Raw genomic sequence first — 17089 nt, 5'->3', positions numbered from 1 at the left:
GGATTTGTTCCTCAGTGTTTGCACTAGGGAGAATCATTACCTTTAAGATCGTTTTAGATTAGTTAAAGATAGTTTCATGCAGCATTTACATATTTCTAAACTGATGCTGATGAAGGTTGGAGAATGACCCCTCTCCCCTGAGAATGACAGACTTTCCTCCAAGCAATAAAAAAGGTATACACCAGCAACGTGCTGTTCTCTACTAGGGAATAGTTACTCAAGGACCTGACCTCAAGGAATAGTTATTGGCAAGGCACAAGTCCAGTCTTTAGCCCTTCAGCTCTGGATGCTGCTGGACAGGGTAAGGCTGATAAGTATTGAGATAATGGCATCTGTTTACTCAGAAATGGGTTGAAAAACATCAGCCAGCTCTCTGCTGGATACTGTAGTCATCAGATGGTGGTAGATGAGCTCCTGTTGAGCTGGACTGTTTGAACCAGAGAGCCATAGGTGATAGTTTTTCCTCATTGGAAAAACAGAAGATACTGCCTTTCCCCTTCCTGTGTGGTAGCATGTAGCTGAAGAAACCTTTTAGTATCTCTGAAATAAAGGTGGAAGAAAGGTGAACTTCCCATGCATGTGCTTTTTCTTACAAGCAGAGACATGTGTTTATAGTACTCACAAGGCTTTCTCAACGATCTGGTTATGATAACATCCTGCTGCCCTGTGCAGGGGTTGCAGAGACCTCGGGATGCACTTGAGGTGGAGTGATCTCGGATCCTGCTGTCTGTTTTAACAGGGAGCGCAGAGACGCATCCTGAACATACTTGGAGGCTTGTTGTAAAAGCTAAGCTGCTTTTGGGAAGGCCACGTTATCTGTTCAATTTATTGGAACATCTTCACCTCTGTTAAAATGAGGCGTCCAGCTGAGATTGTGATCGCTTGTAGCCCTGAAAGATCCTGTGTAAAGGTTCATTTAACTGTAGGCATCTTGGTCGAATTCTAGCCGACTCAAAGCACTTCTGTCCAGCTGAAAAGGCAATTCCTATCTTACATGATTGTGTAATATTGCTGTGCCAAATTAAACAGCTGCTGCATTTCCCAGTGTATAATCTGCATAGCAGCTGAGGTTGGTAAAATTCTGTGAATCTAAAGGTGCAGTATGAACGTAGAAAAGCGATACGATTTTATTTGTATCCCAAGGTTTTTGTTACAGTCGCAAGCGTTTAGCCTCTGTTCTGTGTTGATCTCAGTACAGGTGTACTAGAAAATAGCTTGGGGTGAGATTGATATTCCTGACAGCGTCAAGATTACTGTGAAACCTTTTTATCTTATGTCCAATAAGTGTTTTTAAGGCAGTATTTTCACTAATGCATAGGTGCAAAGTTCAACTTAGTAGGTCATAGGAATAGAATTTCCTTGTAACCTTAGGTGTTAGGATCCTGGAACTTACTTGTCGATGCTGCAGCTGGTCAAAGCTTTGCTTAATGGCTCTTATACCATGAGCGTTGGGATGCATGAATGACTCCTCCCCACCGCCCCCTAAAAAGAAATTTAAAAAAAAAAAAAGCTCTTTCAGAGCGAGCAGTCTTTGTTGTGTAAATGAATTCAGTTCTTCCTTCTCTTCCTTCCCCCATCCCTCACCTTTTCAGGTCGAATCAAGTATTCAGAGCGAGTGTATGATGCATGTATGGATACATTTGACTGTCTTCCTCTTGCTGCTCTCCTAAACCAGCAATTTCTGTGTGTTCATGGAGGACTGTCTCCAGAAATCACATGTCTAGATGACATTAGGAAAGTAAGTAATCTCTGTGGTCCTTTCACGCTTCAGGGTACGTGTGCAGTTGGTACTGGAATGCAGTTCCTTTGTGTACCTGCTTTGTCAGCCCTGGTTTGCAGATGCAGTAAAGCACTGGCTTTTCCTGGAGTAGTTAAGAGGGAGCATCGTTTACAATTAATAGCATAAACTAGTTAACGGCAACTGCCTAATAGCATTCCCCAGCTCCAAGTATGCCAAGTTGAGTAAATGCTTGGAGGAGAGGCACTTTTCCTGATTGATGCAGGGAGTTGCAGGTTGTGCCTCATGTGTTCTGCATGCCCACGCTGTGGGTCTCTTCTGAAGACTTGGAGAGTGAAGCAAAAAGGGAAGGGGAGAAGACTCCACTGTCATGATAGTGAGACTGGGAGGATTACTCCTTCTTGGGGAAAAATAACCACAGCTCTAATCTCCCATTTAAAATAGCCCATCTCCAAAATGTGGGGTTACAAGCTTATGTGTTACTAAGCCATTGCAGCTTTTACCAGCCTTGTCCTGATTTTGTGTACGTTTTTCAGTTAGACAGGTTTAAGGAGCCTCCAGCCTTTGGTCCAATGTGTGACCTACTCTGGTCTGATCCATCAGAGGATTATGGTAACGAGAAGACGCTGGAGCATTTCACCCACAACACTGTTCGAGGCTGCTCCTATTTCTACAGGTGCGCTTTGTTCTAGGGGGCTCCAAAGGACCGGAGCTTTATGTCTTGCCTTACCCTGAGGTGTGTGGGGAGACGAAGTGCTGATCAGATTGACCACTCTGTGGGACTTTACAGTGTGCCTATCTGTTCAGTAGTCTTCAGTTGGCTCAAATGCACAAAATCTTTTTTGTTTTCTTCTCCTATACTATTGATCTCTCTTTGGATATGTTGTTTTATGAAATTGTGATATTGGACAGCAGAGAGACTTCCGGTAGCTGGCAGAGTGCCTTTTGAGAGGTTTTTCAGGCATTGGACAATGCCAGGAGCTCTAGGAAACAATCTTTTCCTGTCCAAAAGAGAAGCATTTGTGCTGACAGACCACTTGTAGCCTGGCTGATAGGGAGGATTTGGCACCAGGGGTCTGGTTAACAGAATGCTTTGCAATTAATTTTTGAATGATGTAGTGCATACTGGCCTTGTTTAGGGATGCTGGACAGAAACCGAATGGATGCAGCAAGTTTCTGAAACCAAGACCATGGGTGCTAGCTGTTCTCTTTTGCTGCAAGCTAATGTATGTTTGATTTTTTTTTTTGTTTTTGTTTTCCAGTTATCCTGCAGTTTGTGAATTTTTGCAGAACAATAGTTTGTTATCTGTAATCCGAGCTCACGAAGCCCAGGATGCTGGGTAAGTGCTGCAGTCTGACAGCTGAGCAGGCTCCTTCTGCGTTCACGCTATCCTTAGCAAGACTAGTATGTTAATACTTGACCTGCTTTTCAGGTACCGAATGTACAGGAAGAGCCAGACAACAGGCTTTCCGTCATTAATCACAATCTTCTCTGCACCAAATTATCTAGATGTCTATAACAACAAGGGTAAGGCTGGCAAGGCCAGGTCTCTGCTGTTGTTTGGGTGTCAGTACTGTCTTGACGCTCTTAGGAAATCCCTCTGTTTTCCCTTGCCTTGCCCACCCTGCCCTCTCCTCTAGTTGCATTCTTATATAAAGCTCTTTTTCATTTCATGCATGCTAAACTGATAGCAGCTGGGGAGCTAGAAGTGACTGGGTTCTCTGACTCAAAGACTTAATGTATTACTGTTGCAATTAGCTGTCAAGTTATAAAGCCTAGAATAATGCTTTCATTTCCAGGCCACATGACAACTGAGCACTACTGATAAATGCTGCCATAAAAGAGAAGCTGTGTGCTCACGTGCACGCTCTCGCTCTCTTGCGCGCGCTCGCGCGCTCTCTCTCTCTCTCTCTCTTTTTTCTTCTCTCTTTTTTTTAAGCAAGCTTTTAACTTGACTCTGTCCCTTCACTCTGCCCCTAATGCCAAATGTGTACTATGAGGACCTTTCCTCAAATGTTTTCTTCCCTGCACTTTGGATCTTGGCTCTGTGTTCATCACTTCTGATTTGCACAGGTTTTAATAGCTTTGTTAAATTGACCTTCGTTGTTATGATGAGCTTTTGTGAAGCAATGTAATGGATAAACAGAAAAATTTTGCTTAAGCCGTCTAGTTTTGGAGAACTGGAAGTTTGATCCTACACGAGTGCGAACTTGTCGCTATCGATTAATGAAATTGCGTTAATGCAGGTTCGACTCCCTGGAATTGACAGTGCCCACGGACATGTGTTCTCTTTCCTTGTTCTCTCCTAGCTGCTGTACTGAAATATGAAAACAATGTCATGAACATCAGGCAGTTCAATTGTTCCCCTCATCCGTACTGGCTTCCAAACTTCATGGATGTCTTCACATGGTCTTTGCCTTTTGTAGGGGAAAAGGGTAAGAGATGTTTGGATTTTTATTTTGAGTTGCCCAGTGACTGGTCATAGTACACTGAGTGTTTAAAAACCTATCCCGCAGGCTATTAAATGTTTGTAAACCTAAAGTCTGGTGTTAGGAGACAGTGTTTTAACTCACTCATATCAAATAGCCCTGGAAAGCAGTTCAGATTCAAGGAGATCTGCTGCAAATTGCTGCAGAAAGTTCCTATGAAAATAACTGTTGATACTTGTTTTAGAAAGCGTTTATCTTTACCAGCAAAACTCCCTTTTTGCTACTTCTCCATCGCTCATGGAGCACACTTGGTAGCGTAGCCTCAGCTCAGAACTTGATGACACTTCCCTTGCTCCTGGTGTACAACAGAGAAATTAAAGTCTGATATTGGCTTGTAACCCATCAAAAAGAAAGCATTTGCTTCAATGTAGAGGCAGGCTTTGGTTTGAAGAAGGTGAGGCTGCTTAAAATACGATCAAGACTTTGCCTCAATTTTCAACAAAAGGGTTTTTACATCTCGTGGTGTGTTTTAAGTTGGATGTTTTGAAGATGGCTTGAAAGTCTAGAGGGCTTAGACGTTGTGGAAGCCAAGGTTGAATTCCCTACAGATTTGACATTCTTGAAGCCAGATGGCATGTTGTGCAGGTTTGGGGTGAGGAGGGTAGGACCTTCGGTGAGGCCAGGCTGTTCTGCAAGAATATTGGCACTCTGCTCCCCCCGTCTGTTTCATCTGCGATGTGCTTGGACAGCATCCACCTCCTTGGCAGAAGGTGTAAAGTATGTAGCCTGCTCTGGGTACTGCTGCGAGGTAGCAGCAGTGCACAGCTATAAAGTATCTTTGGGTTTCCACTTCCAGAGTATAAATGACCTTGAAATCGTTTGCCTGTCCAGCTCGTCCTCCAAATACCTCTGTTTGCCAAGCGTGCGCACCAGGCCTCTCTAATCTTCCTGTCTATACTTCTTGCAGTCACAGAAATGCTCGTTAACATCCTCAACATATGCTCCGATGATGAGTTGATTTCAGATGGTGATGAGACATTGGAAGGTAACGAATGCTATTACAACTGAGCTGGTAACAGCGGGGGCTGAAGGTGGGGAAAGGTGTATGATGCTAGTTCAAGAGTGAGCAGCCTCTGATTTATAGCTGGATGCCCAGCCAGGGTCACTAGTTCCTTTTTGGCTATCGCTCGTGTAGTTACGGGTAGGATATTATTTTTGTTTTCGTTTTTTTCCACCCTTGCTATTCAGTCACAGTGAAATTCAGTTATATTCACTGCGACAGCCGCTTCTTGCCGGCTGCTCTGGAGAATGGTTTCTTGCTACTTACAGAGACTGCTCCCCAAGTTGTTTTTTTTTCCCTGCTCAAAAATATTTGCACCAAAATGTTTACCCAGTCTTCTCTGTTGCTCTGCAGTGTTGAGCCTAAGCTGCAACATCTGAGCACTGAACTCCTCTGTTAGGTGGCTTCTCGTGTTGTCCTGAAAAATAGAATGCAATTTTTTGGCCCTGACTTGTAAGCTATGCATAAGGAGACAAAACGGTTATGATGTTGATCTGCAGCTCTGATACCAGAAGGGAATCGCTTGTGGTTGATTGACCCTCTGCCTGAATTGCCACTAGGTCAGCACCTTGCTTTTCAAGTGAGCATACTTTCAAAATGAGGTGGTGGCCTAGTGGCAGTTCAGGCACAGAAGTGGGGCTTGCAGCTTTAAGTGGGAATGTGAGCACGAGTGCGCAGGCACGGGGGGCATCACGGGGATCCTGGGGGAACTGCTGATACAGATCCTTATAGAATGGAGTAAAATATGTCCAACACAGAAGCAGAACACCGTTGTGGTATAACAAGGTGCCGCTTCGATCAACAGGTTGAGACTTTAACCCGCTTTTCCCATTGCATTTCGTTTTTTTTTTCCCCCCCTCCTTTCTCCCTCCCATGAAAATTAAATTTGTTTCTTCTATCTCTGTCTTCATCTACTTGTTTCTTGGTGTCTCCTCTCCCTGAAGATCACTACATTTCAAGCTATCAGAAAGGTACCCAGCTAGACTTTGCTACAAGCTTAATTTTCACTGCCTGTGCCACCAGATTCCTTGGAGTGGATTTGAATAGCTGACTAGTTGGGCAATCTCTTCATCCCCTTTCAGTTTTAACATAAGCGCCGTGTGTTTTTAACCCTTCTGCGTTCCTCCAGGAACTCGAGAAACGGGGTCACGTTTCTATCTGACTTCTGAATGCAGCCACCTAGTGCATGGCTGAGCCATCGGTGCATGTTAGACCTCCGGTTTGGCTTGTACTGTTCTAATGTGTAGTTGGGCCATCTGAAGAATCTCAGCTGAGAGGAGATGTATTTGTTACCTCTTTTACTTTATTTTGTTTGTTTTCAGTTACCCTCCATGCTTTTTGTTCAATTTGGTTTATATAGTAGAAGGGGAGTTCACGTGACTCACTATGTGTTTGTGTGGGGTCAAAGCAGAGTTGCAAGGCTCCAGCCAGCTGTTCACTGCGCGTGTTGGATGCCAAAGCTGATGCTTGTGTGACACTCTTCCCCGCGGCGAGCACAGCCCGGTGTTCTGCGGTGTTCATCAGCAGTCAGATTCGTCAGTGTTCTGCCTTGCAAAACTGTGTCTACATGGCTGAGTCATTTGTGTTACATCCTGTGTAGTGTGATCAAACCTGGTGAGCTTCAAACGAGAACTATCCGATCTGTTTCCTTTGGTGGTTCTACTCTCCTTAGACTTTTAAATCCGTGTGTCATCTTGTTGGTGTTGCCCTTCTCACTGCCATCCTGACCGTCATTCTCTCAGCACTGTTCTCTCAAGAGCGTAGCTGTGAATCTGTAAACCATGACTTCTTTCCTGGAGTCAGACAGGTGTTTCATACTGACATTACCTGTGCCTTGAAAGCATGACAGAAAACCTTTCACATGCTGGTATTTTTTTTTTTCTCCCTAAGGTGGGACAACAGTCCGTAAGGAGATCATCAGGAATAAGATTAGAGCCATTGGGAAGATGGCACGTGTCTTCTCAGTCCTTCGGTAAGGAAGCAGCTTGTGATTCGGTCCAGGTTTCGTTTGCGTTCTGGGTAACGGGACCTTTGTCAGCTGCTCTCATGGGCCTATGAAAGCACCAGGCAGGCAGCGTCATGCTGGAGAAATTCTTACGAGAGTGTTTCTTCCGAGTGGATGGTAAAGGCTTGAGGTAGTTATTTCTATGCAACGTGGCTCCATGTTGCAGGTGGTCTGGCTTGTTCTCTCCGAAACCTTTGTCTCTTCAGTGCTGGCACCTTTACCAGCAGAAACACTGCCGATATTTAGCCCTGAACCTTCTCTTTCCGGATTGGATGCATCTGCTGTGCCATAGCTCTGATGTGTGTTAGCTTAGCAAGTAGAGCTCCTGAATTTTTGAGGCAGGATTCTGCTTGGCATCCAACAGGTCAGAGGTGGATTATCTGTCCCAGAGCAGACTGCAGTTTTCATGCTACTCATCACTGGTAGTCTTGTAGGGACCTGTCTGAGCATTGCACTAATCTCACAGTAACTGAATGCATTGCCTCTCCTTTGCAGGGAGGAGAGCGAGAGTGTGCTGACTCTCAAAGGCCTGACTCCCACAGGTACACTGCCCCTGGGAGTGCTCTCAGGGGGGAGGCAGACCCTGCAGACTGGTGAGTATGAAAGATCCTCCTCTCTGCAGCACCCCTTTTGCAGTTTTATATCTGGCCCTCAGCTGCCCCCGTAAACCACTAGGTCAGTGCTGATAGGCCTGCTTCAAAGTGCCAGGGGACCTGAGAGAGAGGGTGCTGGCCCATGGGGAAGAAGGACTGAGAAGTAGAAAAGAGCAGAAAACCTAGGTGGGGATGTGGGGAGCGTCCCAAGATGTCCCTGTATGCCCTCCAAGAGGGGAATACAGGGAAGAACAGAGAATGGACAACACTCAGCCTAAAGCATGTGTATTGCTTTATTTTCTGTTTCTGTGATAATTTTTATGATTTATCTCCCTTCTAACCTTGCATCAGAGGATGCTCAGCTCTCTGCTGCTGTGGTGTGATAATGTATATACAAATGTAATAGTAAACATGCCTGTTTTTGTTTGTTCTTCATTAAACTAAATCCCTCTGATTTTGACCCTATGAAGTTGTGAATCCCAAACAGAGGAAGTCTAGATTTAGTTGAAGCAACAAGATTCTTCTTCCAGGCCTGTATGTTTCATGTTAAGGCTTCTGTAGGCCCCATGGTTTTGATCTATTTTTGAAGGTTTCTTCCCTGTGCTTTTTGGCAGATACTTTGCTCCCTCCTTCACCAGTCAACTGATCTGTCTTATTAGTGGGCTGAGAGCAGGACTGAGCTAGTGATCTGCGTGCTTCAAACTCACAGGGCAGGGAGATTGGCTGATGGTCAGGGAATGAGTTATCACAGTAACATGTGTCCCCAGAGGGAATCCTGTAATCTAGTGTTTTAATCCTTTCCTGCCGCCAGCCTTTGAATGCTGGCATCTGACCAGCCTGCTTCCCCTTCCTATCAGCGCTGGGTAATTTCCTGAGGGCTCAGAAGAGGGCTTGTTCTGGGATTGTCTCGCCTTGATTAAATAGTTCAGAAGTGAGAAATATGTAAATATTGTTAGGTGTTCCTGGGAGCGGGGTGGATGTGGTATCACTCCCAAACTCATAGGTTTCTTTGCCCGCAGAGGAGTATGGTTTTTTTTTTCTTTTTTTTTAAAATATAGCAGCCATGATGATTTCTCTTGCCCCAGTTCTGCTGCAGGCAGAGAACAGAGTCTGAGTGGGAAGCTGGGTGCTGCAGTTCGGCTCGAGGCACTGAGCTTGGTCTCAGCACCACAGCTTTGCTGCTTAGCTGTAGCGTAGGGAGCTGGTCGTGCTTTTGACACGCTCCTGCACCTTCCCCTCTCGGGGGATTCCTCAGCACCGTCTGAAAGGGTAGGAGGCAGCTTCACCTGAGGCAAAGGAAGCTGAGATTTGCGTGTCTCCCATAGACAGGACAAACAAGCCGGACCTTTGCTGCTTTACCAGATCCTGCCTCCCACCCACCCACCCACCCTCCCTCCTCCAGGGGCTGCAGACCTCCCAGCTCCCGCTGCTCCCGGCACCCAGTCCTCCCCTGTACAGCACCCTGCTTTTGTGCCCTTCTCACGCTCCTTTCCTGATCGTACCTCGTTCTCTCACCCTTCCCGTTTCGCACATCCCTTCACACCCCGCCGGGTGCTTGGAACAGCCTCCCGATTAACATACGTGCTCTCCTTCAGCAGCCGTGCTGCAAGCCCGTCTGTTCAGTGCCGCGCGCTCGGGAGGAGGGGGCTGCCCCTCTCTGCGGGCGTCCGTGCGAGGTTTGGAGAGGCAGAGCTCGCAGAGCGTCCGTGTGGAGGGACGGGGCCGCGTCAAGACCCCCTTCTCTCTCTGCCAACCTTTCGTAGCGCAGCTTGGCAAAATGAACTGAATAACGTTACCAAATCCGGAGCAAAGATGTTCACCCGCGACTCTCTTCTTCGCCCTCGTCCTCTCAGGGACCGCGCGGCCTTTGTGTGGTGCCCAAAGCAGAAACTGCGGCGTTCTGAGGCTAAAAGCGGGGGGACCGGTGCTTCTAGTGCCGGGCCTCCCTCAGAGAAGTGGCAGCGTCCAGATGTTGAGGCAGGGGCTCCCACAACTTCGACAGCCACTGCAGGAGTTTTAGAAAGGGGGATGCTGCTTAGCTTGTTGCTTGGTAACACTTTTAAGGGGCGGAGTGGAAGCCAAAGTGGATCTGAAGCATCAGCTTGTTTTTTGTTATAATTCAAGTCGTCAGGAGCGGAGCAGCCGGGTAGCTCTGTGTTCTCCCCTAGAGAACAAGCTGCCCCCTGTTTTCCCCTGCTCCAAAACGTCAGCCTGTCACTGGAGGTCTCTTTCTTTACGTGACCCTGGAAGTTGGCCGCAGGCAGGATTTTGCTCTGCGGTGCCCCCAGCAGTGAATTCCACATGATTTACCTTCGGAGACAGCCAGGCATCCCAGGGCCAGCAAACTGACGGCAGTGGGAGAGAGCGTGAAACGTGGGCTGTAAACACTGATGGAAACCCATCGCCCGTAGTTTAACACCTTCCTTGTCAGTGGACACGTGCGCACCCAGGCCCTCAAGCGCGTGCAGCGGAAGGCCAGCTCTGTGCTTTTGTGTTTCTTTCCATTGGATTTGTCTGTGTGACAAGTACAGCAAACCTGAAAGAAGGAGACTCTCCAGTGTTGGTGCTCAGCAGACACTCAAAACTGAGCGAGTCCCCTTTCAGCCTGTGTCTCAAGCTCCTGTCACCTTTTCCTCTGCCAGTCGGTTTTGATCGTAGTCCTCACTGGGGTTGGGAGGCTGCGGGCTCTGTGTTAGCAGCAATGATGTTAGATCACTCACTGTCACCCTTTTTTTTCTGTCTTCATTTTTGCATGCCACTGTTCTTCTGTATTACAGCCACAGTAGAAGCAGTAGAGGCACGGGAAGGTATGGCTAGAATCCTGCGAGAGACTCGAATCATCTCTGTGTGTGTGTGTGTGCGCGCGCGCGCTAATTTTAAAGAGCTTTATCAGCCTTATGGAAGCTTTTTACTCTTGCATCACCAGAAGTGGGGGAGGACGGGCCCCTGCTGGGAAGCAAAAAAATACACAGTGGGCTGATTCAAGCCTATTTTAGCCTTAATGTGAATGTGGGGGTGCCAGCTTGCAATAACTTTGTTTGGAGGCTGCCCTGCCTCCAGAGCAGTCTGTGTTCTGGTGTCTCGAGTCCTTAGAGTTCAGGTCCTGCGATCCGATCTTGGATGCCTCGTTGCTGAGTTCATCCCCTGCATAACTTGGTCCTGCGAAGGCTGCCGGAACACTTGAGTCAAAGTCATCTAGGAAACAGTTGACTCTGTCTCTGATGTAGTCTTTGCCTTCCCCGCAGGTGGGCCAAGATGGTCGCAGTACAGAGAAGCCGTGTTCTCCCTGCAGTTCATGTAGAAATACCAGAAATACCATAAAGTTACTGTCTGGGGAGTTTTTCTCCTGGATAACACCATTCAACTGCTGATGAATGGGACCATACATTTGCTTATAGAGATTTTTCGATTGCCAAAGGAAGTTTGTTCATAAAACAACCAAGTCCTTGTAAAAAGACTTGGAGCAAAACCTTTTTTCTTAAATTATCTGTAACACCAGAGTTAAACACTTGGCCCATGTTATCTCTGCAAGGACTTTGTACTCAGCCTCATAGCAATGAAACAGATGTACACGCCCTTGGTGGGATTTCATCGCTTGTGAAGCTTCCTGTGCATCTCCTGGTCATGCAAGATGAAGTTGCGTTTGTGATCCAAGGACTAGCTGTTTCTCTCTTGTGATGTTGCAGTGTGTGGCTTGTGTTGAAGTTAATGCCTTGTGGTGGTATCTTCACTGTTTTTTTGTTTTTTGTTTTTCTTTTAGTATCATGTTTTTCAGCTTTGAAAGTTTCCCAAGATTTCACTGTTTGGGGACGTTGAGCACTTGTCTGGCCTTCAAGTTCTTCCTACTTAATGGCATTAAAAGAGAAACCATTAGGGAGCAGAGCAAGTAATTGCTGACTCACTAGGGATGCTGGCGAACCAGTCTGGATCCTAGACGTTGCCGCTGTAAACTACCGCAGTTCAGCTTCCCAACTGCACTGTGATAGCCGCATAAGCTGGTGATGGCGAAAATCACCCGTGGACCCATCTCTTGGCTCCCTTAGCCAGACACGTGCTTTTTGTTGCCCTGACTTTGTTCTGTAAATGTCTGGCCTGTGCTAACGGGCTCCTGTTTGGGAGTCGGTGGCTCAGACTAACTCTTCTTTCTTGGCCCTTCTTTTTGTAGCCATTCGTGGATTTTCACCGCAGCACAAGATCCGCAGCTTCGAAGAAGCCAGAGGGCTAGACCGCATTAACGAACGCATGCCGCCACGCAAGGATTCAATGCACTCAGACGGGCCGGTAAACTTGGTAACCTCAACAAACTCTGCGGACAAGAATGGCACAGGGAAGAAAGCCCAGTAACGGTCCGCACGCCCAATCTGCACCACTAAAGGATCCAAAACTTAATGAATTTTATTTATTTATTATTGGGGTGGGGTGGGGGCAGGGGAGAAACCAACTTCACCTGGAGGCACGTTCATAATCCAGTTTGCATCCATTCTGTAAGAAAGGTGACCATTTTGTAATTTTTTATTTATGTTCAATATATAAAAAGTCCATCTTTTTTTAATTTAGAAACCAATCTAACTGCTAGTGCATATATGAAGTGTTGTGCTGTACAGCTGACCTCTCCTCCACGAGAGGCAAACCTCTGTGGGGGGATTAAAAGAAACGAAAACAGTCCCAGGCAACTTGGGTCGTTGACTTTGGTACAATTCTAAGTTAGCCTGTGCTTTCAAAAGCAGGTTCTTTCATTTTAAAATAGGGTTGGTTTTTTGTTTTTTTGTTTTTTTCCACAACTGTCCTCTTCCCAGAGTTTGCTGTTGTTTTCTTCAACTTCTTGCCTACCTGCATCTGCTGCTTTAGCAACTGATTCTATGGAAGGCGCGTTGCAAGGTGCAGCTGGCCCAGACCTCTACTTCAAAGGTGACATCAAAATGCACAGTTCTGGATTAGCTCTAAAGGACTCCAGTGTGTTATCCTAATCAGAGTAGCTTTTTCTTCAGTAAGTCAGTTTTAGTCCAGTGGAGCCAAAAAAAAAAAAAAAAAAAAAGCCCTCTTAAAAACGGAAAGGCAGGTGGGAAAGGCATTTTCCTTTGTTGCAACTCTTTCTAAAGCTTCAGTCTTTCAGAATCCGTGCAGCTGGCTGTACGCAGAACTTGGTCAGTCCAGGCTGCCCGTGCAGCAGAAATCCCTCTGGGAATCCCTCTGATTCACAGCAGAGGAATTATCTCTAGTCTCTAGTGATCAACTGATCTTTGGGAAATTTGCACGGCCTAAATTTAACAGGAAGGAGGAGGGGATTTATAGCTTGTGGGCCGAAAGCCCCCCTACGCTACCACCACCGCATACAGCAAGGCGCGCGTCCCTGTGCCGTGGCTCTCGAGTCAGCCCTCGCTGATCAGTGCGTGAGTGGCGGGCGTACGTCGTGGTCTCCCCTCGGCCAAGATCACATCCCAGTCACCCAGCGTGAGCCTTTCTTTTGGGCGTCCTTCACCTTCTGTCACTGGGGGCAACTTGGGCTTGGGGCATCCTGTTGGCAGCTACCTTGTTAGCCAGTGGCTATTCCTGTGACTCCGAAGGAGTGCTGGCATTTATCAGCCTTTCCCTGACAGCCGGAGGGGGCTTGGCAGGTTGTGCGATGCCAGCGTTTCTGCCCATGCTTGCGGCGCGTCTGCTGGGCAGGCTGCGGTTCCTTGGAGGAGCTGACAGATCTCCTGCATGCTTCCCTGGAGGGTTTGGGCTTTGCGGCCTGAGCTCTCTGCAAGTGGGTGCACTCCATGTTTACCTGCTTCGTTTTGCTGCGGCCAGGCAGGACTGTGGCCCGTCTGCTGTATCTGCTGGTAGCTCTTGCTCCCTGCTGGCGTGGGAGATAGGGGAAGAGATTTAGGCCAGTAAATCCCTGGTGCGGATGAGGCCTCTGCTCTGGAGGCAACAGTGCACTGAGGAGAGGCAGCAACAGCAGGAGTCGGTGGAAGTTAGGCCTCCTTTGGATGACGAGCAGCGCCACAACCCTTGGGAAGCGGTAGAGATGCGGGGAAGGATCGGTGACAGTGCTGCTCGTTTCTGGAGAGATGTGGCTTGTTGACTAATGGCCAGCGTCGAGACGGCTTTGCAAAAAGCCCCTGGTTTCGGGAGCGTTCCCTCCCTTGGCTGCAGTGGAGGGAGGATGTTTTTAGCGTAGGTGAGCAGGTGGAAGTACCCAGTGGATCTGGGTAGGTTTGGGAAGGCTGTTTGTGCAGCGCCGGTGAGGGAGGGGGAGCCTCTTGGTGGAAGGTGGGTTTCAGGAGAGTGTCCCCTTTGCATTGTAAAGGATTTTGAAGCTTGAAGCTGTACGCGGAGCCTCGTTCTTTCACTTAAACTTTGACCCGAAATGAGTGTTGGAAAAGGATTTTGTACGATTCCCGTTTGGTCGTTTCCTTTCCCTGCATGTCATTTGACTTTCATCCTCTTCTGCCTGTAATTGCGCTGAATCAAAGCAGCAGCTTTCGGAAGCAAATCCCTTGCCAGCTTTCACTTCTTTTCCAACTTAACTGTTACACTTTCCGTAAGCAAGGGCAGCAGGTGAGCAGGCTTAGCCTCTAATAAGGGACATTTGCCAACCCCTTCTCTGGATTTTGCTGTCTCCCTTTGTGCTCTGGCCCTAAGCTGCGACTCCAGCTGCAGAGGAAAACAGCAACTTTGCAGGAAGCTTTCAAATTGTCTTATAATCGTATGTCACTTAATTCCATGCCAGCTATTTAGGAAACTGTATCTGTGAGCAGACCACTGGGTTTTCACAAGAGACTTTGAGTGGCATGCCTCCACCTTTTTTTTTTTTTTTTTTAAAAAAAAAACACCCACTGCTTTGCAAAAAGTGCAAGATGTTTTGAGCAAGCTTCTCTAACCCCATATGAGGCATGGGGCCAATTGCCTTTGTCTGTGAGTATTTCTTCTGTTTTTTATGGCATCCTTTCTGAAACACAGTGAGCCGATGTGTGGTATCTTCCTCTGAGAGCGCAAACCGTGCAAAGGTGCTGCCCTTGCATGTTAGGGCATGTTGTTGTGACCCAGGCTGGGATCTCGCCCAAGCAGCAGTTTTGGTCAAGAGTTTTGGGACAGGTGCTGCAGGGAGGTAGGTGTTCCTCCCCACGCCGGACGGGCGGCGAGCGTGGGGCTCAGCAGGGATCGTCCCTTAGCAGAGGAGGACGCTGCTGTGATTTGCTCCGCACGCAGCTCGTCGCCCGTCGGGAACTGCGTGCCCAAAGCGGTTCCTGTCCCCCGTACCCTGCCCCAGGGAACGGCACTTCTGCTCGCGTACTTCGGGCCGCTGGCATTGGCTTTTCAGGAAAGAGAGGGCGCTTCGTGCTGAGACCTCTCCTCGTAAACGGGCCCTGGGGCCGGCTCGGCCCGAGCGAGCCGTGCTTTGGCCTTGCCGGCTCCCGCTGGAGTCTGCTCGGCCCCGGCGCTTCGCGGCTAGCGAGGGGGCTCGTCGCCCTGCCCCGAGCCCGGCTCCCCCCGTCGCTGGGGCTGCGCGCTGCCGAGCCTCCCGCGGGCTCCGCGCTCCTTCGGGAAGCCGCTTAGTTGTCGGGCGTTCGTTCCCGGGCTCCCGCGGCCGCCGGGGGGGCCAGCCCGGCCGCGGCCCCCGCCTTTCCCTGCCGGCGGCCGGCTCCCTGGGCCCCGAGCCGCCTTCTCGAGGGGCGAGGAGCAGCGCGGATCGGGGAGGGAGTTAGTTCCCCCCCGTGATTGACTAATGCTCATCCCTGTCACCCTCTCCGCACCGGCATCCCCGCTTCTCCCGCAGAGCGGAGCAGGCCTTTGCCCGCTGCGGTTGGCGAGGGCCCTCTTCCAGCGGAGCCGCGGGAGGGCAGGGCTTCCCCTCCCCGGCACCGAGCGCCGAAAGCCCCCGTCCTCGCCAGCTTTTGGGGAGGAGGGAGGCAACGGCGCGGAGCTCCGTGGGTCAGTCCCAGCGGAGCGCCGCTCCGCGCCCTGGTCCGGTCCCCTCTGGTATACCGGGAGGAGGCGCTGGCCTTCGGCAGTGCAGCCTCCGAGCAGCCCTGCTCGACAGGCCGGCTTGAAATATTCCCACCGAGGCAAAGCAAAAAAAAAAAAAAAATGCTAGGGAGACGCAATTTTTTTCCCCCCCCTCCTCTTCCTTTTCCCAGAGCGCCAGCACCTCGGAGCTATGCACATCGAAAGCCACCTCATCTCAGAGCTCCTGCCCGTCCCTTTCCCTCCCTGGTTGCCATCCAAAAGCTTGACAAACAAGACTTTGCAAAAAAAAATATATAAAAATTAAAAAATAAAAAAAAAAAGCAAATCCAAGCCAAGGAGTACGAGCGGTCAGTGGAAGTCCAGGCCGGGCAGGGCGGTGCGCGCCGCGCTCCTCCGCCGCCGGCTGGCCTCGCAGCCTGGGTTTTTTGCATGTTATAGCAAGGTGCATGTAACAAGGAGGGGAGTCAGCAATGGGTTGGGTGGTGGTTTTATTTCAAGCTTTGGGATCAAAGGTGCGTTCACCTTGTGTGGGGAGAACCTCTACTGTGATGCCATCCCCCCCCCCTCTTAGCGAGGGCCCGTCGCGGCGCTCGGACAAAACTCGACCTAGCTAGAGGCTGCGGCAGAGCAGCTCCGAGGCTGCCCTGCCGCCGACGGGGCACCGTACCGCCCCGCAGCGCGCGTGGTGGGGGCCGCGGTGGTGACTTTAGGTTCTCGGTGCTGAAGGATCATACGCCCGTTGCCTGGAGACTGCCTCCTCTTTTTTTTTTTTCTTGCTTTTTTTTTTTTTAGTTATGTTTAAAGAAAAAAAAAATGGTGAAAATGTTATTTATTGGCAGAAATTATTTAATATAATTTCTTTTTTTTTTGTGAACAAGGAATGAATTTGTTAGAACTGTCTTAATGTAAATTGGAAGTCATCTTTAAGGAGAAAAAAAAAAAAAAAAAGTTCAAAATTGCCACAGCGGCCTGGCTCCGGCGTGGTTTCTGGGTGGCGCGGCGGCGGGCGGGCAGGCGGGCGGTGATGCCGGCGGAGAAATCCCGCAGCCGCTGCTTGGCTTTCGCGAGGGCACGCGGAAAGTTCGGGAGCTGCGAGGCGGCCGGCCCCAGCATCCCCCTTCCGAGGATGAACCGGCCTCCTCCTGCCGCCCTCGCTGGTGCCGGGAGGAAGAGGAGGTCGCGTGCGAGCCGCAGGCTCTCGGCCCGTCCCCGCTCTTTGCTCTCGCAGGGGCAGCCTGCGCCCGAGGCGGAGAGCGGGGCCCCCGATGTGCCCCAACATCCGGCTCCCTCCTGGCCTCGCTGGCTCT

At 49.2% G+C, this 17089-nt stretch overlaps 1 protein-coding gene across 2 annotated transcripts in view; it reads left to right on the top strand.

The window, feature by feature from the left end:
• PPP3CC (protein phosphatase 3 catalytic subunit gamma) overlaps window positions 1-16742 on the top strand; it is a 42907-nt gene extending 26165 nt beyond the window's left edge. Inside the window, exons 5-14 of one of the 2 annotated variants that reach the window (XM_068920611.1) lie at window positions 1593-1738; window positions 2275-2414; window positions 3001-3078; window positions 3172-3266; window positions 4049-4174; window positions 5136-5213; window positions 7119-7200; window positions 7729-7826; window positions 10604-10633; window positions 11992-16742. In XM_068920611.1, coding sequence (XP_068776712.1) covers window positions 1593-1738; window positions 2275-2414; window positions 3001-3078; window positions 3172-3266; window positions 4049-4174; window positions 5136-5213; window positions 7119-7200; window positions 7729-7826; window positions 10604-10633; window positions 11992-12170 — 1052 coding nt within the window. In that variant the 3' untranslated portion in view covers window positions 12171-16742. The remainder of the gene's footprint in view (window positions 1-1592; window positions 1739-2274; window positions 2415-3000; window positions 3079-3171; window positions 3267-4048; window positions 4175-5135; window positions 5214-7118; window positions 7201-7728; window positions 7827-10603; window positions 10634-11991) is intronic. The other variant, XM_068920612.1, reaches the window with a different exon arrangement.
• The last annotated feature ends 347 nt before the right edge of the window (window positions 16743-17089 follow it).

The sequence above is a fragment of the Struthio camelus genome, chromosome 27 (genome assembly GCF_040807025.1).
Source record: "Struthio camelus isolate bStrCam1 chromosome 27, bStrCam1.hap1, whole genome shotgun sequence".
In the NCBI taxonomy this organism is placed as follows: domain Eukaryota; kingdom Metazoa; phylum Chordata; class Aves; order Struthioniformes; family Struthionidae; genus Struthio; species Struthio camelus.
The sequence above is the reverse complement of the archived record's forward strand: the minus strand, read 5'-3'. Positions and strand labels throughout refer to the sequence as shown.